The following is a 25,640-nucleotide window of genomic DNA, read 5'->3' on the forward strand; positions in this document are numbered from 1 at the left end:
AGAATATATACATACACTTGGCAGATATAAACAAGAATTGATTTGAATGACTACGCCTTATGTTTCAGTCTCATTCGCATAATTATAAACATATCTACAACTGTTCATCTGTTCATCCGTGAATATGCGGAATACTTCGGACCCACAAAAAAAGCCGCGGGGAACTTATCGATTTCCCCTCGCGTCAAATTCCTCTTCAACATTCTCCATGGGCTCCCTCGAAGAAACATGCGCATCCCTGCGCGCCCAGATCACAGCAACAGAGGAACAACTCGCTGGACTGAAACGCGACCTCGCGAACGCCGAACAAGCAGCGCAATCAGACAGCGCAACCACAACAACCGCGGGAAACGAACACAACGACCGGAATGGCCACGGACGACGGTGGCCACTGCTCCAAGAGGAATATAAACGATATGGACGACAGATGATTGTTTCCCAAGTTGGACTTAAAGGTGAGCGATGGCGGCTTATGCGCGTCTTGGGGATCTCGGGCAATTGGGCTGATTGCACTCTTCTGAAATGCAGGCCAACTGAAACTTCGATCGGCCAGGATTCTGCTCGTAGGAGCTGGAGGATTGGGATGTCCAGCTGCGCAATATCTTGCTGGTGCTGGCGTTGGTACTATTGGGTTGATTGATGGGGATACGGTCGAGGTGTCGAATCTGCATCGCCAGGTGCTGCACCGGACCAAGAATGTTGGGAAGTATAAGGTGGATAGTGCGATTGAGTCGCTTCGCGAGTGAGTGCTGTCTTTGGTTCGCAGATTTGAGCTCTCTGCTGACAGTGTTCTGCATCTAGGCTTAACCCGCATCCCACGTACATCGCACACCGAACACACCTCATGCCCGACGAGGCGCTTGCGATCTTCCAGAATTATGATTTAATCCTCGACTGTACGGATAACCCGGCAACACGTTATTTGATCTCGGATACTGCAGTTCTTACCGGGAAACCGTTGGTTTCTGCGTCCGCTTTGCGGACCGAGGGCCAGCTTATGGTGTTGAACGACCCACCCCGAGCTCCGGGTGACAAGTCTGGAGGACCGTGCTATCGCTGTGTGTTTCCCAGGCCGCCACCGGCTGATAGTGTAGTCAGTTGTGCTGATGGTGGTATCTTGGGCCCGGTTGTCGGGACTATGGGTGTCTTGCAGGCCCTCGAGGCGATCAAGGTCATTACCGCGCCTGATGCTGATGTCGCGGGCGGTGCTGCGAGTACTCCTCGCAATCCTCCAGCTCTGCATGTCTTCTCTGCATACTCGAGTCCCCTGGTCCGGACAATTCGTCTTCGTTCGCGCCGAGCAAACTGTGCAGTGTGCTCTGCTGAGGCGACAGTCACGTTGGACACGATCAAGTCCGGATCGACGGACTATGTATTCTTTTGTGGTTCTGTAATTTTGCCATCATTGCTTGGTCCCGAGGAACGTATCTCTGCACGGGAGTATTACGAGAAGTATCCTGGTGTCTCCGCTGTGTCACAACCACACACGGTAATCGATGTGCGAGATAAGGGACAATTCGAAATCTGCAGCTTGGAAAATAGCCTTAACATCCCTATCTCGGATATTCTTGCCTCTGGGCTTACGAAGCCACAGGCGGCCGATGCCGAGCAGGAAGCTCCGACATTGCCTTCTTGGTTACCGTCTGAACTCGTCTCCGAGTCCAGTAATCCGATCTACGTTGTCTGCCGTCTAGGAAATGACTCACAGATTGTGGTGAAGAAGATGAAGGAGCTAGGACTAGATCAGAACGGACAGCGGTTTATTGGTGATATCCGCGGTGGTCTACGATCGTGGAAGGAACAGGTAGATTCAGAGTGGCCCGAATACTAACGATTCATGCCTCTCGGCGTGAAGCTCGAAAATTCCTCGAAAATCAAAGTCATGAACATATCCTCATCATCATTGCATATTCCATTCCCATTCACAAATCACAAATCACCAAGAGGCCATCCACAGTCTGACCCTGGCAGCTGAGGGCCGCCATCGTCAAATACCATTGGAAAGTAACCCCTCAGTGAGCCCTAGTTCCACCACCAAACAATATCAATACGGCCACGGTCGAGGTTGTCAAACTGCTGGAAGAGAGAACGAGTAACATCGATATCATTCTCCTTACAATCCTCGCAACGATCAACAACGGTAGCCTCGACGGTATGACCATCACGCTGGATGTGTATCTTCTGACCACAGAGGCCATTGTTATTAGGGTTGGTGCCACGGGCCTGCCGGTCAAAGACAATGCGGGAAACGGCGACGATCCAGTCAGTCTCGACGTTCCAGCGGCCACATGCGCCGAGACCGGTGTAGAACCAGGTCAGGTCGCCGGAGTAGGGACCGCCGCTGATCTCCGAGGTGATCTTTCCTTGATTGGCGGGGCTATTTTTCTGGTCAGTTTGGCTCATAGCTGTTTGTCTATTGAGGGGCAGAGGTGATATGTGAGCTTGGGTCATGTCTCTAACTTACCGAGCCGCGTCCAGATCGGTGGGAGCAGCGATGGCGCCTTCGATGAGGAAAGACACCATCATGGTGGTCAACATGGTGTTGAGATTAAAAAACATCATGAAAACTTTCCTTGGAGAAGGACAAGTTGGCTGAAAGATGGAGGCTGGCAGAAGATCAAGAACTGCGTTTGGATCCGATGTATCTCTGTCCACTCCAGGTATCCAGGCCGAGGTCCTAGATATACAGAGATCGGAGTATCAAAGGCCAAATGCAGGATGAAAGGCATATCGAGTACTACACTTTTGCGGAGTAATAGAAGGGGACGGGGGATATGGTAGAGGAAGAAGGAAAGTCCATGGAGGTTTGTGGGTTTCATTCAAGGCATCGAGGATATAGGGCATGGTTGAGGGCATCACAATGACCAAACATCTCTACAATGGAAAGAAACCAAATAAGAGGGCTAACATCGTTTACTTTCACTCGGTTACTCCTCCCGACGCCCATTGAATTTTTAGCAATAGTACGGGACATTTGTCGCGACCCACGACCGAGATCCAAGCTAAGATCAATGAACAAAAGTACAATCAGTAGTTCGTGCAACCATCCATGCCTGCATATTAACTTATACCTACACCGTCGATAGTTTATATACTTCATCCACCGATCTACAAGTAGAAGGTTACGCCAACGCAGAACCGTTCTCGGTTCCACTGCGGTAATGTTTCCGCGGTCCACAAACCTTGGGAGGCGGGAGGTTGTCCCGACGTCCCTTCAGTGTTCGAGAGCTTTGCATTGTGTACAGCGCTTCCAACTTATACTTGATGCCATTTTGGCCACCGTGCTCAGATCACGTGTTCATGACACCTCCTTCCTGAAGATCTGAGCCAAGACCTGCACGGCGTCAACCTCGTGTAAATATGGCGTCGCGAACGACGTCACGCCAGTCGGCGGCTTCGTTTGACTCGGACGCGCAGGATGAGCCTCCCAAGGAGAAGCAGACTTTTGTTGGTTTTTGCAAGAAAATTTGGGTGAAGACTGGGTTGGATCGGCCGACTGTCTTGTTGATGATGAAGTATGTCTCTGTGTACCCTGTACCCCTGTGCCCTTGGAAGATATTTTGTTCTGGGGTATAGCTCGCTAACTATTGCACTAGGGGTGGACTTCCTCCAACTATTGCTGTGGCTATGTGAGTGACCAGCCCGATGATTTTCCAGACCGTGTTATCTAACCTCGGTCACAGTTACCAGGCCATGCCAGTTGCCCACCAGTTCACGACTCTGGGCTATCTAATGGCCATCATCTCTATTTTGGGCTTTGCGATCATGCCTCGGGCAAAGTTCATCCAGATGATGATTTTTGATGTTCTTGCTGTCTGCATAGCGGCCTGTTTTGCGCTCTTGACCATGTATTCAAGTGTGAAAGCTAGGCAACATACAACCACTCCCTCTAGTGGCACTTACAACTCTTCTGCATCTGCAGTCAGTGGTGTTTGGCTCTTTTTCCAGATCTGGATGGTTCATACCTTCCGCGCCAAGTACCCACAGCTGCAATTCCCCGTCATTATATACGCCATGTTTTGCAACATTGCTTCAGTTTACTCACCGCAGATGCAGAATATGGCTGCTGCAATTGCTATGGTGAAGCGGTTGCTGGAGTCGTGCCTAACTGGTCTTGCTATTTCGACCGTCACGTCTCTGTTCATCCTTCCTATGACTTCACGTCAGGCTGTCTTCAAGCAAATGGCCGGTTACATTGGTGGTCTTCGCTCCGCCCTGAAAGCTCATGCTGTATATTTTGAGAGTTTGGAAAAGGATGACATGTTCGGTCGCACCGAGACCTTTGATGATGCCCGTGAGAAGTTTAGCAAGAAAGGAAAGGTCTATAGCGCGGAGGCGGAAGCGATTCGCGGTGCGATCCGCCAGATCACAGATCTTCATGCGAAACTCCATGGTGATCTCACTTTTGCGAAGCGTGAAGTTGCATTGGGCAAACTGGGACCGGATGATCTTCAAGCGATCTTCCGTCATCTTCGCCAGATCATGATTCCGGTTGTTGGGCTGAGCTTTGTCGTCGATATCTTCCAGCGATTGTCGGATTATAACAGATGGAATCAGCCTATTGATGCCAATTTGGATGCAGTTCCGGAAGATGTGCGAGAGCGCGTTGTGCATGAGTGGAATGATATCATGAGAGCGGTACATGATCCTTTTGCCACGATGATTCAGACAATTGACGAAGGACTTCTGCATACGTCTTATGTGTTCTTGTTGACAAAGCCACCAAAGCGCACGGCCAAGGCAAACACCTTGGATGATAATGCGACCGAGGAAGGCAAGGATGTGGAAGCAACAGCGCAGGATACCGCCCCCGGCGAAAAAGCGTTCACGGATCATTTTGAGAAGAAGCTTGGAGAGTTTCGAAGCGCAAAGCGTCTCGCTTTGCAGACTTGGGCAGAGGAGAAGGGAATCACACTACCACCCGACTTCTTCGATCATCCCACCAGTCCTGACATTTTGGAGTCCGACTTTTTGGATACCTCGGCTACACAGAAAGAGCGCAGTCGACGACAGCTGTATCTGTTCCTCTATGTAAGACCCCTTCCCCCTAGGTGGAGCTCTGTGCTGCGCCAGCTAACCAAATTGTAGATGGAGCAATTGCTGTACTCGACTGGTCAAACCGTCTTGGACTTTGTGCGCTATGCTGATCATGTCGCTGCAAAAGGAAAATTGTCAAAGACTCGGCTGGTCATTCCTGGCGGCAAGAGATTGTGGAAATGGGCCAAATCCGTCTTGAGTGCCGAGGACTCGCACGAGGATGATAACATGGGTGACATTCATACCCAGAACAACATCCTTCAACTTGGTGAGGCATACCGGCTTCGCAAGGACCCGGAACACCTTCCACCTAGTACTGTGTGGCAGAAGTTTGGAGACAAGATCCGGGTCCTCCCGTGGTTCTTTCGCTCTTTCGAGTCGACATACGGCTTCCGCGTTGCCTGTGCTACTATGACTATCGCAATTATCGCCTTCCTACATGATACTCAGATATTCTTCACTCAACAGCGCTTGGTGTGGGCCATGATCATGGTGAATCTGAGCATGTCCCCAACATCAGGGCAAAGTATCTTCAGTTTCGTGTTGCGAATTCTAGGCACGACAATTGCGATGGTTGCAAGTCTTCTAATCTGGTATATTCCAGACCAAAAGACACCAGGTGTCATCGTATTCTTGTTTATCTTTGTGTCCATTGCATTCTACATCCCCATCAAGGTCTTCCGTTTCAGGGTCGTGGGCATTATCAGCATTGTCACGACGACAATGATCATCGGCTACGAACTTCAAGTTCGCAAAGTGGGAGAAGCAGTCGCTACTTCCAACGGACAGCCTTTCTACCCCATCTACCTACTAGCACCGTATCGGCTTGCTACTGTCTCGGGTGGTATCGCTGTCGCGTTCATCTGGACATTCTTCCCGTATCCGATCTCGGAGCATTCGGTGCTCCGACAGAGTCTGGGTGCTTCGCTGTATCTTTTGGCGAACTACTATTCTATTATCCATGAAACTATTTCCGGTCGCATGCGTGGTGACGAAGGCGATTACCTTCTCAAGAGTTCCGCAGGTCGGAAACTCGAGAAAGCCCGACACAAGGTGTTTTCGAAGCAGATGCTTATGCTTGCTGGTCTTCGGACGTACTCGGAGTTCCTACGGTGGGAAGTCCCAATCGGTGGTCAATTCCCTAAGAAGCAGTATGACTCTATCATTCTCTGTGTTGAGAAGTATGTAAAGATAATGCTCTCCCTTCGATTTGAGTACTGACCTATCTTCTTTATAAGTATTGTGAACTATCTCAGTTTGCTCGGTTATGCGTCTGATACGTTGATGCATCTCGGCGATGGCGATGAGGTTACCGATACCGCCTGGATGCTCGATTTCAGACGGTTGGTTGGAACAGCAAAGGTCACCACGCACGAAGTCACATCCTTGCTATGTCTTCTGTCCGCTAGTATCACGAACCGACAACCTCTTCCACCATACCTTAAGGCCCCCCGACCCTATAGTTTTACGAAACGTTTGGAAGCGCTTGATAAGGACATCTTGAGCCTCAGGCATATCGCAGAGCCTGGTTTCGCTGCATTTGCAGTTCTACAGATCTCAACCAGGTGTATCGTTGGTGATGTTGACAGACTCCTCCGGTATGTTCAAAAAGGGCTCTACACTCATTCTCATCCGGTTTGCTGACTTCTTATTCTTAGACACGTCAAAGGGTTGGTCGGCGAGTTGGACTTTTCCTTCCATGCCGTCAGCACGAGCGAGTCAATGGCCCAATCGCGCATGCCTTCGCGGGCAGGATCAAGAGTAGACTTGAGTGACATGCCAATATCGAAACCGGGTGACCGAGACAAAACAGATTGAAATACCCTTCATGATAACGATTGACAGTCAGAGTTGAAGTACATATTCTTACCCAGCTTGTACATACTGACGGCGCCAGCAGTGTTTCATCTTTATGATTATGTCCAGCTTCAAGTACATGTACATACATAAATTGCACGCATAACCGCGGCAAATATCGCAATCAATACCCCGCATCCTGCTTCTCCACCTCTATAGATGTATAAAACAGACTTACACCCATCTCGGTCTTCTCCCCGGGAACACACCACACCAAGATCTACCTACCCACTTCATCACCCCAGACAGAAACAGCAATGTCCCAAGTCAGCCTCAACCACACCCTCTTCACAGAAACAAAAGACAGAACAATCCTAATAACCGGCGCAGCACACGGTATCGGTCTAGCAACAACAAAACTCCTCAACGAAAAAGGTGCAAACGTCGTCCTAGCTGACCTATCCCAATTTCGTATCGAAGCAGAAGAAACCATCATAACACAACTCGCACACCCAGACCGAGCGGCCTTCTTCCCGGCTAATATCGTCAACTGGACTGAATTGACGGAATGTTTTGAAGCGACGATTGCCCGTTTCGGTGGACTTGATATTATCGTTGCTTATGCTGGTATCATGGAGTCCAGGCCAGTGCTTGACCTTGAGGATGTTGATGAGGATGGGAAGTTACTTGAGAGTTATGAGGCTGGGAGGGTAATTGATGTTAACTTGAAGGGGACCTTTAATAGTATATTCCTCCCTTCTAATTCTCAATCCTATCAGTTTCCCAGCGGAGGCAGTTACTACGCGAAGCCATTGCAAGGCTAACTAAATGACCCGTTCTTGGAAATCATGTAGTACTTCGATTGGGACTACATTATATGAAGACACCCACTTTCACACCCAGCCCCCAATCCCAAAAGTCAATCCTCCTCGTTGCATCGACATCAAGCTATTTCGGCGGGACGGGCGTAACAGCTTACATAGCTTCCAAACACGGCGTGCTTGGTCTTCTACGCGCATGTCAACCAACGGCACAGAAATACGGAGTCCGAGTCAATGCCATTGCGCCATTTCTAACGCCGACTCATATCACTGCTGGTTTTGCGCAGCGGTGGGAGGAGGCCGGATTGGAGAAGAATACTCCTGATCGGGTTGCTGAGGCTATTGCGCTTGTTGCTTTAAATTGGAGGAGGGATGGGGATTGTATTATGGTATGATTGATTTGGGGTTAACTGTCTGGGTCTTGTTATTGGTATTAATGCTGATTTGGGTCCCTTTTTAGGTTGCTGGTAGATTCTTGAGAGAGCTTGAGGGTCCTAGGATGAGGTTGTTTCCTACATGGCTGGGGGAGGGCTACGCGGTTTTTATTAATATTGGGGGATATGTCTTGCCTTCGAAGTATTAGTTTACATTTATGCGCGAAATTGGAAAAGCTGGGGTGGTATTGAAGGTTCAGATGTCTTGATATCAAAGCACTTGCATCTACACCTAAACCTACATCGCAGCTCACTCGAACCTTCTGTTCGTCCCATGCACACCACGCATGACACGCGACCAATAACCCAATGGTGCCATAACTCTAAAGTGGAGTGATGTCACGTAGAAGAATACCTTGCATCACAAACGGAATGTTCGGCGTTGTACGTGGAACTCAGATCCAACAAGGGGTTTGAAGGAAGGCTGGAATGCCACATCTAGGGCTTACCAAACCCTGTAACCCATCATTCCCAGGAGCTCAGAGCCTCTATTCCCCACAGTAGCAGAGGGTTTAATTCTCCTTCCTGCCAAGCAAGATCAGATCTCCGTCCAATCGCCGCGCTGGCATTGAACATTGAACATCCCTTGTTATGCGGAATTCAACCAACCACGCTCCTTTCAAGGTTTCCGCGCTCCTCAAGGGGTAGAGGGGAAGAAGGAAGCTTGCCCTTATCCCCATAATAGGTGCAGCTGCTCTCCTACGCTCATGTTGGTAACTTGTGATTTATGCTAGGCTGAGCTATGCGTTTCTCGCCGAGACTTCGCTTTTTGATTTGGGAGCTGTGAATATCATCGACCAAAACATATTTTTACCAAGGCATATTTTCACCAAGGTAATACTTAGCACTTGTGCATCAAATGGGACGGCATTCGATCGCGTCTGAAATCTTCGACAATGAGTCTAAAATCGACTTTGGAGTGCGCGATAGTGTCTTGACTGTCGACGATGTGACGCCTTATCCACCGGTAGGAAGCTCGATTCAGTTATTCGAGAGCGAGCCTTTACCCGAAGAGCACGCATGGCGGTTCGGTGTGCGGGAATGGCTGGTCTTTGTCTGCATTGTCATTCTGTCCATGATGGATTCTTTCAATGCGACTAGCTTGATTCCTGCATTACCAGTATGTCAAAGCCATTCACCCCTGGTACAACATGAGGATCAAAAGGAAGAAAGCTAATAAAGCTATCAGGAACTATCAAATACATTCGGAAAACCCCTCGCGAGCACGTTATGGGTCAACACAGTCTATCTCATTTTCAGCGCAACAAGCCAACTATACTTCACAATGACGAGCGAAGTATTCAGCCACGGCCCGGTGTGGATAATAGCAGTAGTATTCGCAACGATCGGGACAGGAATCTGCTGCGGATCAATGAGCCTCATCGAACTCATAATCGGCCGCATGATACAAGGAATCGGTGGTGGCGGCGCAATGAGTCTCTGCTTCGTGATAATGGCCGAATCAACACCTCAGTCAATCCATTCCCGGTATTCGTGCTATATCTTGCTAACGCGGATGTGCGGCACCATCCTCGGTCCTGTTGTTTCTGGTATTTTTGTTGATAATACCAGCTGGACTTGGGCTTTGTATTTTAATTTCATCTTCTGCGCGCTGGGCTTGTTGGCTATTCCATTTGCCGTTGATTTGCGCGTGTCGAAGAGTATTCCGTTGCGCAAGTTGCGCATTTTGGATTGGTCCGGCGCTACTATGGCCTTTTTGGGATCTGGAGCTGTTCTTGTCGGGTTGACTTGGGGTGGAAGTTTGTATCGTTGGGAGCAGTGGCAGACTATTGTGCCGATTGCTGTTGGTGCTGCTGTTTTTTTTGCGCTTGTTTTTTATGAATTCAAGTGGGCTCTTCATCCGCTGTTTGGTAGGAGGGTGTTTCGCTCTAGATTGATGGTCATGACTTATCTCGGTTGCTTTTTGCATGGCTTCATGGTGAGTTTTCTATTCTTGGGTTTTATTTCGTGCTGATTCCATGTACTCACATATTGTGGCTATAGGTCTTTGCTCATTTGCAATTCTTCCCGCTATACTTCATGTCCACCCACTATATGTCTGCCACGTTGTCGGCTGTGGCCCTGCTGGCTATGGTTGGGATGGAAATTGTACCCGCCGCAATTGTTGGCGTGATTCTTGCCAGGGAGTCAAGATGCACGCAGTGGATCATCTCCAGCGGTTGGATCTTGATTATTCTTTCAGGAGGTTGCTCCATTCTGTTGGATAGCACAACACCGGCGGCGGGATGGGTGTTCTTGTTGTTCACAGCAGGGTTGGGCCACGGTCTTCTACTCGCGAGCTATAATGTCAGAGTCCAGAATGTGCCCAATGATGACGAGGATCCTTCTCTGTCGACTCTGCCAACGACCGTTTCTCATTATATGAGGGCCATGGGCATGGCATTTGCTGTTCCCGTTGGCGGCGTTGTTTTGTTGAACATTTTTAGGCAGGAACTCACAGGTATTGGATTGGACCGGAACTTGGTCAATACGGCGAATGGGTATTTAATCCTGATGAACCAGGTCAAGATGTCAAGTGAGCATAGAGAAGCAGTCACACTTGCTTCGGTCGCGGCTTTCCGAGTGCTGTGGGAGGTCCTCACCGGCGTTGCTTTCGTTGGAGGTATCTCGTCTGTTTTCCTGTGGCGCAGGCACGCATAAACCTAATCAATATCTAAAATAAAACATGTCTTGATCGCCACAAACTTAGCCGTGAAACAATACGAGATGAACTAACCTGATGGAGTAGAAAAAGTGACAGGTAACAAGATATCAGCACAAATCATGAGAAATAACGGTAACAATATGGTGTATTCAGGCTAAACACTAATTCGTAGAGGCATAAGGGTTGTTTCGGCTAAACAGAACACAGGACTCAGGCTGACATGGGTTGTTCGATGTGCCGACAGGTTACTTCAGCCTCTCAGGAGTAACATACTCCCTTTGGCCTTGGATCTTCCAACCGGCTAGTCTTTTTTTACCCAATAGGGACAGAGTTTTCTTTTCAACAAGACTGTACTTGGTAGGATCACTGCGGTCAAAATTGAATGGCTTTTTCAATTGAGCCGGTGGATTGGTGATGACACGGGGATGTCTCAGGCCGTTGACAGAAACCGAGTGAACCATCAAAGGGTGAACAAGAATAACATCGCCAATCTTACCAGTCATTTGATGAAACTCCGAGCACTGCTTCACAATATCCGAATAAAAAGAAGTCTCCATAGGATTACTAAGAGGCTGTTCGCCACGTGGGAGCATATAGGGAGTCACACCCTCCGGATGATTGTACTCGATACAGGAAGTCAGAAAAGACGCCAAGTAGATGGGAGGCTCAACCACATACCATGTGTTGGGCAATAAACTTAAGCGCATCCGGACAGACCATAGTGCCACCTGCACGATCCTTGATATCGGAGAACAGAGGTATGACTAGCAAAGCCTGCTCGGGCGAATCAAGGAAATGCGTGAAAAAGTCGCCATCCACATGCCACCCCGGCAGATCAGCAGGATTGGACCATTGCCCTTCGGTCTCGGGCGAGCCGAGATTAATGATAAAGGCATCGTTCCAGGTGGCCGATTCGGGTGCTACGCGGTCTTCGCCGCCGAGAAGTTCGCAGATGGTGGCCCATGCCTTTGGGGCAAATGTCTTGACGGCTTCTTGTTTGGTGTCGCTCATCCAAGTCATCTCATTTGTCCAGGTAGACTTGTCCGTTGGCGAATAGCCGAGTCTCGACCACACATCGCCTGCCCATTCGTTTGCTTTGGCCTGTGAGAAGCAGTCTAGTACTCGCACGTACCCAAACCGCATGAAGTGATCGATCTGCTCTTGTGAGAGTTTATAGGCATTGGCCATGTTGAGCTTTTGTGGCGAACTGCAGCATGAGCCCATATTCAGATGATAATTGGCAACGATGGAAGTTGAATACTTTGAATACTTCGGGAAGGTGACCTGTATTTTATTCTGCCACCATTCTGACCACTCACAGGCCGCGAATCACGCGCAAACCAGGGCGGTCAGTGTCTGCCATCTACGCTTTCTTCTCTTTTTGGCGTTTGCTTGAAGCTGAAGATCCATCCCTGTAACAACTCGATGGCGTTGCCAAGAAAGCATACCGGCTAAATAGCAATGAGCTGTCAGGCGAGAGTCTGGAGATGGCGCACCCCGCAAATGAACAGCCCTCCAGGGGGTCCTTGGCACTGCCATTAGCTTCCCGCGGGCTAAGATGGTTGCTTATTTGGGCACGGAGTGAGTGAGATCCTGATCATGTCTGGTATTCAGGACGTAAAAGCCAGATATCCAAACTCTGTACACAAACAGACCATTTTACCCTCAAAGTAGAATGCATCGCATCCCCCACCAGAGCTTCCCCAGGTTGATCGTCTGGTGGGCCTCGGCCCGGCAAACCGGGGAGAGATCAAAGAACTGGCCTTGCCCTAAGCGAGGCTAAATCTCACGCGACTTTGGGACGGCGTTGTTTGCACCAATCATATCCCCTATCACCTCCTAAGCACAATTAGCCTAGGCCCTAAGACAGTTAAACCCGGGGATGATACTATGCTGGGAAGTATTCATGGGCCCTGACAGGCCGCCCACTGGCCAAATAGCCATCTCAAGTGCTAGCCCTGCAAGAGATCTGTGCCCGCATGCCAAATTTCTCGCCTATTTTCTTTGGTTTTGCATTTCCAACGTCCCTTGCCTACTAATCCGGGGAGGACCTATGAACCCATGCAACCCAGCCAAGGCCGCCACCTCTCATTAACCGGTTAATCTCATCGACAAATATCCTGAGATTGCAAATTCGAACCGTTTAAAAACTGTGATGTTCCCCTCCCCTCTGTAGTCTTTTCTGCATTGTTGTGTCACGAGCTTGGTGGACATTCCAATCCCTATTATCTACCCTGCGCTTGTCTAAGCAGACGTCAACGACATAATGCCTATCGCAGTTGGAGCGTCGACGCTCAAGTCTGAGCTACAAGCTGCTCAGAATGAGAAGCCTGAGTTGGAGAGAGTCACTTGGTGGCAGGAACCAGGCCTGCGCAAGCTTTATTGGTGGGCTGCGGTGCTGTGTATTGCCTCTGCGACTACTGGATATGATGGGTAAATAGTCCAGCTTCATCTTTACATACTGCACAACTGACAAAATTATGGATAGAATGATGCTCAATACCTCCCAGAACATTGATGCGTGGCAGACCTATTTCCACACTCCCGTTGGCTCCAAGTTGGGACTGATGAATGCATCCTACCAAATTGGTAGTCTTGTCAGTTTCCCATTTGTGTAAGTCACCTTATATTTCTTGTTAAATGGAGATATTGACTTTTATAGTCCTTTTATTGCCGATCGATGGGGTCGTAAGCTCCCAATTATCATCGGGTGCGTTTTGATGATCTTCGGTGGCTTGCTCGGTGCATTCTGCAAGAACTATGGCAGTATGTTGACCTATACCTATATTCTTGGTGCTGTGATGGGTGCTAACACTCTTCAGTGTATGTCGCCGGTAGATTGTTCCTCGGTTTCGGTGGCAGTCTGGCCCAGATGGCCTCCCCGGTTCTCCTTGCCGAGATCTGCCACCCCCAACACCGTGGTATCGTCACTACTATCTACAACTGTCTTTGGAACTTTGGTGCATTGGGTATGGCTCCTCAACTCCTCTTTCAGGGGCAAATTCTTACAGAATATAGTCGTCGCATGGATTGCTTGGGGAACTATGAACATCCCCAACGACTGGTCGTGGCGTAGCTTGACCATCCTCCAAATCTTCCCAGCCCTAATTCAGATCGCATTCATCTGGTGTACGTGTTCAGATATGCCTGCATCGTTCAGTTAACTGACCATGCTTAGGGGTCCCCGAATCTCCCCGTTGGCTCGTCTCCAAAGAGCGCTACGAGGAAGCCTTGGATATTCTGTCCTACTACCACGGAAATGGAGACAAGAACAACGCCACCGTCCAATTTGAATACCGCGAGATCAAGGAGACTATCAGCATGGAGATGCAGTATCAGAAGAACAGCAGCTACCTCGACTTTATGCGGACCAAGGGTAACCGTTATCGTCTGGCAATTCTGGTCTCGCTGGGAATTATCTCTCAATATAGTGGCAATGCGTTGTTCAGTAACTATACCAACTTGATCTACAACAGCATGGGTATTACTGAGCAGAACAAGAAGATTCCGGTTCGTTTTTTGCCCCCTGATTGCTGAGCTGCTTACTGAATTTCTATAGCTTGATGGTGGTAAGACTCTGCTCAGTTTGATTGTCGCTGTGACCAGTGCTTTATTCGTTGATCGGTTCGGACGACGACCTCTTTTCCTCATTTCTACAGTTGGTACGTATAGACAATAATTCCTTTGCCCAGCCAAAATAAATGCTAATATTCCTTCTAGGTATGGTTCTCATGTTCCTCGCGTGGACTGTTGTATCTTCCGTCTACGAGCGAACCCAGGATGTCAAGAGCGCAGGATACCCACAAGTCGTCTTCGTCTGGCTCCACGCTGTCGTATACTCCATTGCCTGGTCAGGTCTGCTTGTTGCATACTCGCTTGAGATTCTACCTTATCGCCTGCGTGCCAAGGGTATGATGATCATGAATTTGACTGTGCAGGCCGCTTTGGTCCTTGGAAAGTAAGTATATGGCATTATCTCGGCTGATATCATAAAGCTAACATTCTGATTTAGCTACACCAACCCCATTGCTTGGGAGAACCTGCCTCATCACTGGAACTTGTCGCTCATCTACACTGTCTGGATCTTCGTTGAGCTCCTCTTTGTCTACTTCTTCTATATTGAGACTCGTGGTCCTACTCTGGAGGAGCTGGCTAGAATTTTCGACGGTGATGACGCCGTTGTCGCACATGTTGATCTGCACCAGGTTGAGAAGGAGATTCAGGTTACTGAGAAGGAGACGACATCCTATGTGGAGCGTGCTTAGTTGTCAAGTGATGAGTTGGTATTTATGAACGAGAATATGTTTGTTTAATTCAATGATCTACAGGATCACTCCAATATTGCCAATTTACACCGTGATAGGTTTTTCTAATCAATTGACTCGACACTGACGTTCGGCGAACCTTCCACCGCGTAGTCCCTTCCATCTATACAACCCTAACCTCCGTCCTTCTTCTTTTCACATCTCTCATCTCTTCCCGTACAATTACTAAACCCACTTCTACACATTACACCTGTATACTTGTCATGCATTTTCATATCCTCCCGATCCTTTTGGGCGTCTCGTATGTTCTTGCCGCCCCACTGAATGTGTCCGGGCACAAGAACCTGCCAAACGGACTGATCACCCCAAGTCCCAGCGAGCTGGAGACAATCGAAGAGAATGCACACGGTACTCTTCCCAACGGGCCTACTCCCCTCAGCATCAGCGAAGGAGGCATAGTCAGCCTCCAGATGATCGCAATGAATGCCATGTTTGAGGTTTCCTTCTTCGATGCTCTGATCGAAAACATCACTGCAGAAGTTCCCGGGTATCGCTTCGCAAGTGACGATGACAAGCAATTCATTCTGAGTGGTTTGGAAGTTATCCTGGCTGTATGAAAGCTTTCTCACTTGGTATTTGCGGGTGACGGTGGCTGATCAAATCTATAGCAAGAAGAACTCCAAGTTCTGGATTCCAACAACCACCTCGCCCATTTCGGCATCGAGCCAATGCTTCCATGCCAGTACTCGATCCCCGTCAATAACTTCGACGCAGCCATTGAGATTGCCGTCAAGTTCACCGACGTTGCCCTGGGAGTCCTGCAGGACGTGGTCGAACGATACGCTTTGGGCAGTGACTTCACCTTGGCGCGCCAAATCTCCTCCCTGATCGGTGAGAAGGGCGAGCAACAAGGCTGGTTCCGCATTATGCAGGGCAAGGTCCCCAGCGAACTGCCGTACCCGACCACCGGCGATGTCCACTTTGCCTTCAGTGCTGTTCAGAACTTCGCCATTCCTGGCAGTTGTCCCAACGTTCACACCTTCCCTTTCGAGCCTTTCGAGCCATTGCATGTTATTCGCATTCCTGGTGCGCGAACTGGCAATGTTTTGGTTTCCTTCGTTGATCACCAGAATATCAGTGACAGCTCCCTGTGGATGACCTATATCAACCAGCAGAATTTGCCAGTTGTGGAGCCCTTGCAGGTTGTTACTCGGACAGGCAATGAGGTTGTGGCGGAGGCTTTGTTTCCTTATGAAGCGCATGAGATGAATGGCTTGACCATTGCTGCTGTTACCACGACTGATGGACCTTTTGTAAATTCCTATGAGGTGACCAAGGTGACTCTTGCTGCACCTGGTCTTTTTGTTATTAACTGATTGAATTGTTCCTGGAGACTGTACTGGAGGAGTTTTGGTGGATTTTGGCAGAGCTGTGTACTCCCTGTTATTATTATGAACTCAGGATTGAGCACAAATGGGCAAACTCAGAAACTCATTCTTTTGCCACTGAGACCGATTACTTGAAATTGTGAATCCACAATTCACGAATATAAAACGTATAACGTATTGTAATGAATGATAGACATAGAATAGAATAATAATCAAAATCAATTATGTTCTTTTCAACCTTCACAAACCCCACCAGATCCAAAAGGAAGCACATAAATCCAACCAACAGGCCTACCCACAACCAAGGACCTCAACCTCAACTTGAGCCAATCATTTAAGATTGATTTACAGGTTACCCTGACCAGCATTAGAAGTAACACTAGAAACAACAGTGCCGTAAGCAGAAGCAGAGGCAATGTTCTTGCCCTCGAAGTTAACAAGGAAATTGGTATCAGCCTGGCTGAAAGAGCCGGAAGATCCGAATCCGTTGATTTGACACGAACGGCCGAGGTAAGTGCTGCACTTGGCGTTGGTAGTAGTGTCGGGCGAGGTGAAGAGCTGGCCGGAGATGGGGGTCTCAACGACGGTGGGGATATTCTGGAAAACGTTTCCTTCGGCGAGGACGTTGCCGCCGCTGCCGATCTCGAAGGCGTGACCGGAGTTGGAGTACCAGTAGTTGTTGACCTGGATTGCATATTAGTTTGGGGGTTGGTTGATGGTGTTTGGGGTGGAGTCACTTACAGCGTGCAGAAGAGTGTTACCCTGGACCTTGGGGGCGCGGCCGGAGGTCTTGTAGATGTAGTTGCCCTTCATGGTGACGAGGTCGCTGGATCCGTCGAGGTAGATACCCCAGTAGTGGTAGCCGTCACAGGTGGCAGAGTAGTCGGTGACGCCGTTGATGAAGTTGTTGGAGAGGGTCACGCGCTTGGAGGCAGAAGTGCCGAGGACGATGTGCTGGCGACCAATGCGGGCGGTGGTAACGTGGTCAACCCAGACCAAGTCGGCGTTGTCGATGGTGATGGCGTCTCCACCCCAGACGTACTTGGGGTTGATGTCAGTGACGGCGACATTCCTGGTTCCGTTAGTGGGTGGTTCATATTGAGTTTCTTGTGGGGTTTCTCACTGGATGATGATGTTGCTGGCACCGCTGACGATACGGAGGCCCTTGCCCTTGATGATACCGGCGGAACCGGAGCCCAGCAGGGTCTTGTCGGAGGCAATGGTGATACCGAGGGAACCGGCATTGTCGCTGGGAGTGCGTTAGTATGGATCATTTGAAGTAGAACGAGGATACTTACTAGCTCACGGAGACGGAGGGAGCAGACGACTCGTAATTGTTGCACCAGTCGTCCTTGTTGATAGCAAGCTGGCAAGCAGAAGCAGTTCCCCAGGGAGCGCAACCGGTACCGGTGGTAGTACCCTCGGTGTTGCGGAAGTCAAAGGTCTTGGTGAGGACAATGACACGAGGGGAAGAGTCACCAAGGTACGAAACCAGCTCGGCAGTGGTGCTGGGGTAGACAGGAGTAGCAGAGCCACCACCAGTAACACCCTTGGCGAAACCCTCCGCAGCACCGGAGACGGAAATGGCAGCAGCCTGGGCAGCGAGAGCTGCGAGGATGGCAGTGAACTTCATATTGAGGTCTGGCACTGTCGGGGAATTGAGTTGGAGAGGATGAAGAAAAAAGTGGCAGGCCTGTCGGGCATGATTCTTATATAGATGGCTGAGGTACTTGCATACTAAGGCTTGCACTTGTTGTAGGCTAGCAAACTTGCATGAAGAAGCTCGACCCTCCGACCCCCACACTGGTCAACCTCCTGGTTCATTTGTTGTTTGGAAGATAGTGAGGCCTCGTGGGCCGGCGAATGGCGACCGAAACCCTATGGTGTAGTCTATGGGACCATGGGACCACATCATTGCGGAGAAAGATCCCAGAATGCATCATATCTTTCAGGGGGGGTCCTCGTGGGAGACCCGGGAAAGGTGGAAGAAATTGGAAAGAGACGCGTTCTAGGTTGTGTGGATGGTGGCATTGATCGCCAATTGGATGTATCCAACGGTCAAATGGGTAATTTCAGCCACGGCTATATTGTGCAGCGGCAAATATGGCATTTTCCAGGAATTAAAGTAAAGTGTTCGAGGCTGGTACGCCGTAAATTCAGCCAGCGTTAGAGGATCAGCACCGGTGCATGAGGTTGTTTCACGCTTGTGGCTGAAGTCTCCACAATGTAACTGGATGGAGTAAGCTTGTTCCATTTGTGGTGTCGGCGTTACTCTAGGTTCAGCTTGATCTCCGGGGGGTAAAATTGGCGTGAGAGCTAAGTTATCTGAGCATGTCGTTGGCTGCTCCGGGCTCTGAGGGGAGACTCTGGAGAGAATATTTCCGTGAAGGATTCTCCGTCTTGGCGACCGTTTGGGAGAGAGAATAGGTTTCCCATCTCCGTGCACAATGTCGATCGCAGGGTTCTTTATTTCGCGTCAATGGGAAGAACTGCGACGATCAGCTTGTTCCTGCGTGCGGGTCGATCCGGACACCCGGGTAGGAGTAGGTTTGTCACCCATCATAGCCATATCAGACCCACAAGGTAGCCACCAGGTTAAGCAGTAATTTCGGGGAATTCTGGTGGACTCACTCGATATTAAATGCTAAGCTGCTATCAACGGTCATTTTTCCCAATAAAGAAAGATCCTATTCTTCTAGAAGAACCTCGTAAGTCGGGTGATTTCCGAATATCCAAACTAAAGTAGAATCAATTCAAATGAATTCATCTACTCATTAATATAATCTATATCATCAGTGATAGTATACAGCTTAGAGACAAAGACTTCATGCCGCTATTAAGTCCCCGTTTTTTTTTTACATGATGACGGGCAAGTTGCGCTCAAGGTATCCGCGCCATTCCGGCAGAGAGCGTTGCCACTTGGTGCCGGAAGTCTTCTGCAAATCCTCGATAGCACTGGCGTACTTGATCAAAGTCGACTCCGAGAACGCAGTGTTCATAATGGCAAGACCGTATGGCATGCCAGAGACATCGCTGGTGCCAGCCGGAACGGTGATAACGGGGTAACCAGCCTGGGCGGCGATCTGGATGCTCTGAGCGACGTCGGGGGGAACCAGAAGACCGTCAAGAGTACGGTTGCCGTGCTTCAGGGCAGCGTCAATGCCCTCCTCGCGGGTGGTGCGCTGGCAGAACTCCAGAGCCTGGAAGTAGGTCTCGTTCATGATACCCTTGCTCTCGAGGGAGGCGATAAGACCATCCTGGCCGGAGCCGAAGGCTGGGTGAATGCCAGGGAGACCACCCTCGGAGCCGTAGTTGTCGGTGTTGTACTGCACCAAGTCTTCGACGGTGCGGACGTTGGTGTTATTGACCTCGGAGAGGTAGTCGCGCAGGTTATTGTAGAAGTCGACCTTGATGTATGAGTACTCGGACTCGTTGGCAAAGCCACGGGTGGAACCGTAGTCCCAGTTCCAGCCGTCGGGGGAGACAATCTGCTTATAGTGAGGCAGCTCGGTGCCGTTGATGATGGTCGCGCCGGCGGACTTGATCAGCTCGACCAGCTCGAGGAGTTGGGAGATCTGGTCAGCGTCGCCGAGGGCCCAGAAGGACTCCCAAGGGATACCGAAGACGGCGCCCTTGAGGGCACCCTTCTTGCTCAGGAACTGGGTGTAACCCCCCTTGGGGGTCAGACCCTTCTGAGCGAGGGTATAGTTGTCACGAGTGTCAATGCCGTAGATGGCGTCGAGGGCGTAGACAGCATCACGGACAGTCTTACCAAAGGTACCCACAGTGTCCTGGTGCAGGGACTCGGGGATTACACCGGCGCGAGAGGTCAGACCAACAGTAGGCTTAATGCCAACGATGGAGTTTCTCTGAGCAGGGTTGATAACACTGCCATCAGTCTCAGTTCCAAGGGCAATAGGAACCAGGTTGGCTCCGACAGCAACACCGGGACCAGTGCTGCTACCACCGGGGTTGACGGTGAAGTTGTAGGCACTACGGCACTGACCACCGCGGGCAGTGAAGCCCTCGGAGTAGTTGTTGGAGCGCATATCAGCCCACTCGCTCAGGGCACCCTTGCCAAGAAGCAAAGCACCGGCCTTACGGAGGCCATTGACGACGTAAGAGTCACGGGGAACAACGCTACCAAGCAGAGCCCAGCTACCAGCGGTGGTTTCCATGCGGTCCTTGCTGGCAATGTTGTCCTTGACAATGAAGGGGATACCGTGGAGGGGACCGCGAACCTTGCCAGTAGCACGCTCGGCATCGAGCTTCTGGGCAATGGAGAAAGCATCCGGGTTGAATTGCAGGATAGCACTGAGAAAGGTCAGATATATCATTTTTAGGAGGGGTGTCTTTGTATGACATACTTCAAGTAAGGCTGCGTTTGGTGAATACGGTCCAGGTAGCATCCCAACAGCTCAACGCTGCTGAAAGTACCATTGGTCAGTTGCTCCTGAATCTGATCAACGGTAGCCTCCTCTAGCTTAAAGCCGTGGCAACGGCGCATAGGGAAGAGTTTAGCCCCAGGGGCACCCAAACGAGGGAAGTCATAGGCATAGGGGTTGGTCAGGATTTGAGACTCGACCAAGATGTCGGTCTCCTCGTGTTGCTTGTGAGGAACAGCAACGACAGAGCCTGCCAAGGCAAGGCCGCTCACCAAAGTCTGGAGTAAAGGCGCCATGACAAGGATGATCAAACTCCACCAAAAACCATGTGGGAGTGAAGATCTTGGGGAGTTCGCAGAGATATACTCCAACGCCAACACAAACCGCTGAGGTGGGCCCGTGTCATGACTAATCCCTTGGTCAAAGTTTGACCATTTAGGCGTGTTTTCCTCGCTTCTTTCTATCCTTCTATTCTAGGGCGTTCCATTCAAATGAAACTATTGATTCTCGTGTTCCAAACGGATGAGTCGGGTCCGACTGTGGCGTTATTCCAACTAAGGCCAAGCTTTTATTCTTCCGCCGGCATCAGAAGTGTGCGCGATATATGAGATCAATCTATACTAGCGCGACTTATAGCTTCCCACCTGCCTAATCAGTTGCGTAGCTCGCACGATGAAGAGTCTGCAGGCCCACTCTGCAACGTCGGAACCGACTTTTGTTCCGTGAGATCGAACGATCGATCCAGCTCCACTAGGTGTTGTTGATTGGTTGGTAACCCCCGTTTGAAGCTCGGTTACACTTCGGTGTATTGGAATTGAGAAGTTTCTGAGGCTCTTTGACTATGTGTTAGGTTGTGATACGAACATTATCTACCCCTGAAAGTCTACAGACACACAAACCGTAAGAGAATCACTAAGTTTCGTATTTTGCCATTATCCTTCAGTAAACCCCTGCGCCACTGGCACAACGATCCCCCACTAGACGCGTAGAGTTTGAATAGGTAGGCATTTCCAAGCGATGAACATCTGGAACATGCATCTATTGTTGACAATATTACAGCATTCTCATATACAAAATCATCTCGAACCTACGGAGAATTTGTGCCCGATGATTTATACTTTAGCTAAAGTCAAACAAACTTATGTGTCAAACGTGAAGTCAATGAATAATAATGGTCTCATTATCCTGGAAGAAACGGTTCTGATTTGACCAGAACCTCGGAGTCTAAGATCCACTCCGCAGATTGATATCCTAGGCTCGGCACACCCAGAACCAGCACCTTGTTGGTTCTCAGAACAACTATTATTGAAAACTAGACCCGCTTCCGGGTCCAGTTTCCTCAAGCATTCACACTCATTAGACCTTTCTTTTGCATAGGCATTATCCCACCTTCAATTACACCAATGCTTCGATCAAGATAACTACACACTCTGATCATGTCACTCGCTTGAACATTCGCCATGACGATTCCCGCCGATATCCTTGTTGCATCTGCAGCAGGAAGAATTCCAAGCAATGTCTCGCTAGAATACCTCGCCCAGTCCCGCGATCACTCGGCCATTGTGGGAATAATTTTCATGATCTGCTTCACAGGCATTTTGATGATCCTACGTCTATACGCACGAGCTTTCATCGTCAAGAAAATCGGTCTGGACGATGCATTGGCCATCTTGACATTTGTACGTCCTCCACTATTCACCCCAGATCTGCACGCGCCCACATAATGCATGCTACAGCAATTAGCGCATGCACGAAATGACTATGCGATATACTAACATTTACTCTACGGTAGATTTTCTATATCATAATTGTCGTCCTCTCAATCGTCCTCATCAACTTAGGAAGTGGCCGACACATTGAATACATCCAATATGTCCTGTCTATGCCAACAGTGCGCCAAACCGAAGTTCTCGACTTCGTCGCCCACGTCCTATACACAACAGCCCTTTTCCTATGTCGTCTCTCCGGTCTAGCATTCTATTACCGCCTCACTGCCCGCTCAACAAAACTACACATGAGCATCATCATCGCTGCACCGCTCCTCTTCGCCGCTTACCTACCCCAACTCTTCCTTTTGATCTTCCACTGCAGACCGGTAACAGGTCTCTGGCCGTACGAATGGCAAACAGAACCTAGGACCTATAACTGCCTCAGCTGGGGCTTGGTCTACTCCGTGAACTCAGGTCTCTCCCTTGCATGCGACATCCTCATGTTCGCCATCCCAGCATTCCTCATCAAGGGACTCCACGTCTCATTAAAGAAGAAGATCAAACTCTCTATCGTCATGTTCCCCGGTGTCTTGTAAGTCCCTTGCCACCGCTTACCACGCCATCTCAAACAAAACAAAACCAACTAATAACCCCTCCAGCGTAATTGTCATCTCCGCAGTCCGCGTCTGGCTAGTAGCAATAGGTCAATGGGCATCCGACGGCAGCTGGGCCTACAATCCGATGCTGTGCATCGAAAACGCCGAAATAGCAGGAACCCTAATCGCCCTTTCGGTGCCAGCTCTGAAACCAGTCTTCGGCAACCTCTTCGCCCACCTTACCGAATACACATCCAGCCACACCCGCTCGCGGTCGACCAAATTGCACAGTCATTCGAAGCCGCTTAGTGGTGCTACGTCTAGTAACCGCGATAACAAGCGGCTCATCAATTGGTCGAAGCTTGGTGGTGATGATTATGAGATGATGCCTAGTGAGGTTTCTGTCGGGACTAGGGATGGGATTAGGAATGGGGATACGGACAGTGTCCGTGCGGCTCATTTGAAGGGGCCTGGCATTCGGGTTACTAATGTTGTTGATGTTACGAGGGTTGAGAGTCCTGAGGGGTCCAGGGGTGGTTCGGGATCTTCTATTGAGGGTGGAAAGAGACCTGGGAGTAGGGCTAGCTAATATGGGGGGTGGATCTTATTAGTGTAATTTATTTAATTCAAAAGTTTGTCTCTTTATTCTTGGATTCGAGGTTGTGCTGCATACATTTTGTCGACGATGTTGTGGGATAGCGGAAAATATATAGTCTCCTCTCATTGTGTGTCAGGCTACTTCACGGCTTCGGACAGAACGAAAAGCGAGCCTTCGGAATGGATGAAATGATCTCTCGTAAGTAGCTTAGTTGAAAGCTTCTCATTCGCGAAGATGCATGATCTTACCTGGTTTTGGCGTAGTGGGATAGCGTGCATACGCTGATTATCAATAGCGCGAGCTTACTAATGTTCAGAACCGTTTCGAGCTATGACGTAAAGCTATCATTTCTCCCTCATTTAATGGAAAGGAAATGTATAAAAGGCCATTGCCTATATCGAAAATATAATATTTATTCAACCGACTACACTTGATTTGTTGTGCTGGCTTTTCGCTTGAAAAACAATTAATTCTACTACATCCGTCCCAACATGACTCTCAAGTATCTCGTTACAGGAGCAACCGGTGGCCTTGGCTCACAGGTACTCTCTCACCTCCTCGCAAATGTCCCCGGGTCAGAAGTCGCAGCAGCATCCTCAAAAGAGGCGAACCGCAAACAATTCGAAGGCCGGGGGATCGCCTTTCGGGTGGTCAACTATGAGGACCCTCAATCGCTACAGTCTGCATTTGAAGACGTGGATAATCTGCTCTTTGTGAGCACTGATACCTTTGATGTTGAGAAACGTCGCAAGCAGCACCAGAACTTTGTGGATGCAGCGAAGAAGATGAATGTGAAACATGCAAGTTGATCGATCTCTCGATGCACATTACTTAATTGACATGTGTAGCAGGTGTGGTATACATCTCTCGCATTTGGCGGATATGGCTCAGATTCCAAGGCGAATGTCCAACAAGCCCATCTGCTGACAGAAGAGATGATGAGACAGTAAGCCCAGGCCCGACCGTGAGATGTAAGCACCACTAACATCAGCCAGGGCTGATATCAACTTCACGTCCATCCGCGAGGGCTTATACACCGACGCCTTCCCAGTGTTTCTGGGTTGGTATCCCAGCACATCAACCGTCTACCTCCCATCCGATGGACCAGTAGCATTCACCCTGCGAGCAGAGCTAGGCGAAGCCACAGCACGCCTGATGATGCGCGGAGGACATGACAAGGAGATTGTACTTCTCACCGCACAACAGACCATCACATTCTCTGGAATTGTGGATTTGATCAACGAGACGACCGGGCGACAGGTTCAATTCAAGCTTGTTTCTCCGGACGAATTTGTCACGCTGAAAGCAGCGACCGACGAAGGAGGGAAATCGGAGGGTTTCTTCCGGGCAATGACATCTTGGTATGATGCGATTTCGAAGGGGGAGACGAGTACAATCGATCCTCTGATGGCGGACTTGCTAGGACGGGATCCTGTGTCGCCGCGAGATGCCATTCGGGATCTGTTGAAGGACCAGGACTATGAGTGGCATCAGAACTATGTCAATCGGGGTTAGTAGTCAACAATGAGCTAGAAACATAAAGTCAATAAAATAATAATGTCTCTGATAATGACCATGACATGTGAGGCTGTATCGATTCCGAGGCAGCGGAGTAGCCGTTACCCTGTCGGCAACCAAACCGGGAGTAGCCTTGGAGCCTGAGGCAACCAGTCTGTGGATTTGGGGGATCCAGGGTCAATGGGGGAGACAGAGGTAGATCAGATAACAGAGAACAAATTCATCTTGTTCGGCACTAGATTCAAGCTCCATTGAGTCCATTCAGCGTGGCAGTCGGAAGAGTTGTCGGCAGTAGACAATTCCCTTCAAGGAGCGACGCCGTGTCCGCCCGACGCTTGCAATTACCTTCGATGTGATTGGTGGAAAGTGCATGAGTCAGCAAGTAGCCGACTTTCAAACCCGAGGTTAGTGTAGAGACTCCTTTGGA

General features: G+C 49.6%; 12 protein-coding genes across 12 annotated transcripts; 8 read left to right on the top strand and 4 right to left on the bottom strand.

The window, feature by feature from the left end:
• Positions 1-208: 208 nt before the first annotated feature.
• Positions 209-1,831, top strand: N7508_003610 (HesA/MoeB/ThiF family protein; the record flags this gene model as incomplete). The annotated part of the gene is made up of 3 exons (XM_058461676.1): positions 209-455; positions 592-742; positions 802-1,831. The coding sequence occupies 3 exons, from the start codon at positions 209-211 to the stop codon at positions 1,829-1,831; spliced, it is 1,428 nt and encodes a 475-aa protein (XP_058322253.1).
• A 191-nt stretch (positions 1,832-2,022) lies between these two features.
• Positions 2,023-2,526, bottom strand: N7508_003611 (RlpA-like double-psi beta-barrel domain-containing protein; the record flags this gene model as incomplete). Its single annotated transcript, XM_058461677.1, has 2 exons — positions 2,023-2,377; positions 2,465-2,526. The coding sequence occupies 2 exons, from the start codon at positions 2,524-2,526 to the stop codon at positions 2,023-2,025; spliced, it is 417 nt and encodes a 138-aa protein (XP_058322254.1).
• An 834-nt stretch (positions 2,527-3,360) lies between these two features.
• Positions 3,361-6,855, top strand: N7508_003612 (uncharacterized protein; the record flags this gene model as incomplete). Its single annotated transcript, XM_058461678.1, has 6 exons — positions 3,361-3,515; positions 3,597-3,629; positions 3,684-5,031; positions 5,089-6,218; positions 6,276-6,635; positions 6,696-6,855. The coding sequence occupies 6 exons, from the start codon at positions 3,361-3,363 to the stop codon at positions 6,853-6,855; spliced, it is 3,186 nt and encodes a 1,061-aa protein (XP_058322255.1).
• A 296-nt stretch (positions 6,856-7,151) lies between these two features.
• On the top strand, positions 7,152-8,050 carry N7508_003613 (SDR family NAD(P)-dependent oxidoreductase; the record flags this gene model as incomplete). The annotated part of the gene is made up of 2 exons (XM_058461679.1): positions 7,152-7,544; positions 7,718-8,050. 2 exons carry the CDS (start codon positions 7,152-7,154, stop codon positions 8,048-8,050), a joined length of 726 nt encoding a protein of 241 aa, XP_058322256.1.
• An 898-nt stretch (positions 8,051-8,948) lies between these two features.
• N7508_003614 (uncharacterized protein) lies at positions 8,949-10,750 on the top strand (the record flags this gene model as incomplete). Its single annotated transcript, XM_058461680.1, has 3 exons — positions 8,949-9,209; positions 9,279-10,028; positions 10,094-10,750. 3 exons carry the CDS (start codon positions 8,949-8,951, stop codon positions 10,748-10,750), a joined length of 1,668 nt encoding a protein of 555 aa, XP_058322257.1.
• A 249-nt stretch (positions 10,751-10,999) lies between these two features.
• On the bottom strand, positions 11,000-11,942 carry N7508_003615 (uncharacterized protein; the record flags this gene model as incomplete). Its single annotated transcript, XM_058461681.1, has 2 exons — positions 11,000-11,377; positions 11,433-11,942. 2 exons carry the CDS (start codon positions 11,940-11,942, stop codon positions 11,000-11,002), a joined length of 888 nt encoding a protein of 295 aa, XP_058322258.1.
• A 1,078-nt stretch (positions 11,943-13,020) lies between these two features.
• On the top strand, positions 13,021-15,019 carry N7508_003616 (putative MFS hexose transporter; the record flags this gene model as incomplete). The annotated part of the gene is made up of 9 exons (XM_058461682.1): positions 13,021-13,187; positions 13,243-13,368; positions 13,417-13,520; positions 13,577-13,723; positions 13,773-13,883; positions 13,933-14,264; positions 14,314-14,416; positions 14,475-14,712; positions 14,767-15,019. The coding sequence occupies 9 exons, from the start codon at positions 13,021-13,023 to the stop codon at positions 15,017-15,019; spliced, it is 1,581 nt and encodes a 526-aa protein (XP_058322259.1).
• A 263-nt stretch (positions 15,020-15,282) lies between these two features.
• N7508_003617 (putative sexual development protein (LsdA)) lies at positions 15,283-16,395 on the top strand (the record flags this gene model as incomplete). The annotated part of the gene is made up of 2 exons (XM_058461683.1): positions 15,283-15,630; positions 15,688-16,395. 2 exons carry the CDS (start codon positions 15,283-15,285, stop codon positions 16,393-16,395), a joined length of 1,056 nt encoding a protein of 351 aa, XP_058322260.1.
• Positions 16,396-16,752: 357 nt separating this feature from the next.
• N7508_003618 (polysaccharide lyase family 1 protein) lies at positions 16,753-18,040 on the bottom strand (the record flags this gene model as incomplete). Its single annotated transcript, XM_058461684.1, has 4 exons — positions 16,753-17,091; positions 17,149-17,479; positions 17,531-17,656; positions 17,706-18,040. 4 exons carry the CDS (start codon positions 18,038-18,040, stop codon positions 16,753-16,755), a joined length of 1,131 nt encoding a protein of 376 aa, XP_058322261.1.
• A 1,222-nt stretch (positions 18,041-19,262) lies between these two features.
• N7508_003619 (putative amidase) lies at positions 19,263-21,088 on the bottom strand (the record flags this gene model as incomplete). The annotated part of the gene is made up of 2 exons (XM_058461685.1): positions 19,263-20,721; positions 20,775-21,088. The coding sequence occupies 2 exons, from the start codon at positions 21,086-21,088 to the stop codon at positions 19,263-19,265; spliced, it is 1,773 nt and encodes a 590-aa protein (XP_058322262.1).
• A 1,164-nt stretch (positions 21,089-22,252) lies between these two features.
• N7508_003620 (uncharacterized protein) lies at positions 22,253-23,686 on the top strand (the record flags this gene model as incomplete). Its single annotated transcript, XM_058461686.1, has 3 exons — positions 22,253-22,471; positions 22,585-23,093; positions 23,161-23,686. The coding sequence occupies 3 exons, from the start codon at positions 22,253-22,255 to the stop codon at positions 23,684-23,686; spliced, it is 1,254 nt and encodes a 417-aa protein (XP_058322263.1).
• Positions 23,687-24,186: 500 nt separating this feature from the next.
• On the top strand, positions 24,187-25,210 carry N7508_003621 (uncharacterized protein; the record flags this gene model as incomplete). Its single annotated transcript, XM_058461687.1, has 3 exons — positions 24,187-24,486; positions 24,544-24,641; positions 24,691-25,210. 3 exons carry the CDS (start codon positions 24,187-24,189, stop codon positions 25,208-25,210), a joined length of 918 nt encoding a protein of 305 aa, XP_058322264.1.
• Positions 25,211-25,640: the final 430 nt, after the last annotated feature.

Source organism: Penicillium antarcticum, assembly GCF_028974205.1.
Source record: "Penicillium antarcticum strain IBT 31339 chromosome Unknown utg000003l_segment0_segment0, whole genome shotgun sequence".
Lineage (NCBI taxonomy): Eukaryota > Fungi > Ascomycota > Eurotiomycetes > Eurotiales > Aspergillaceae > Penicillium > Penicillium antarcticum.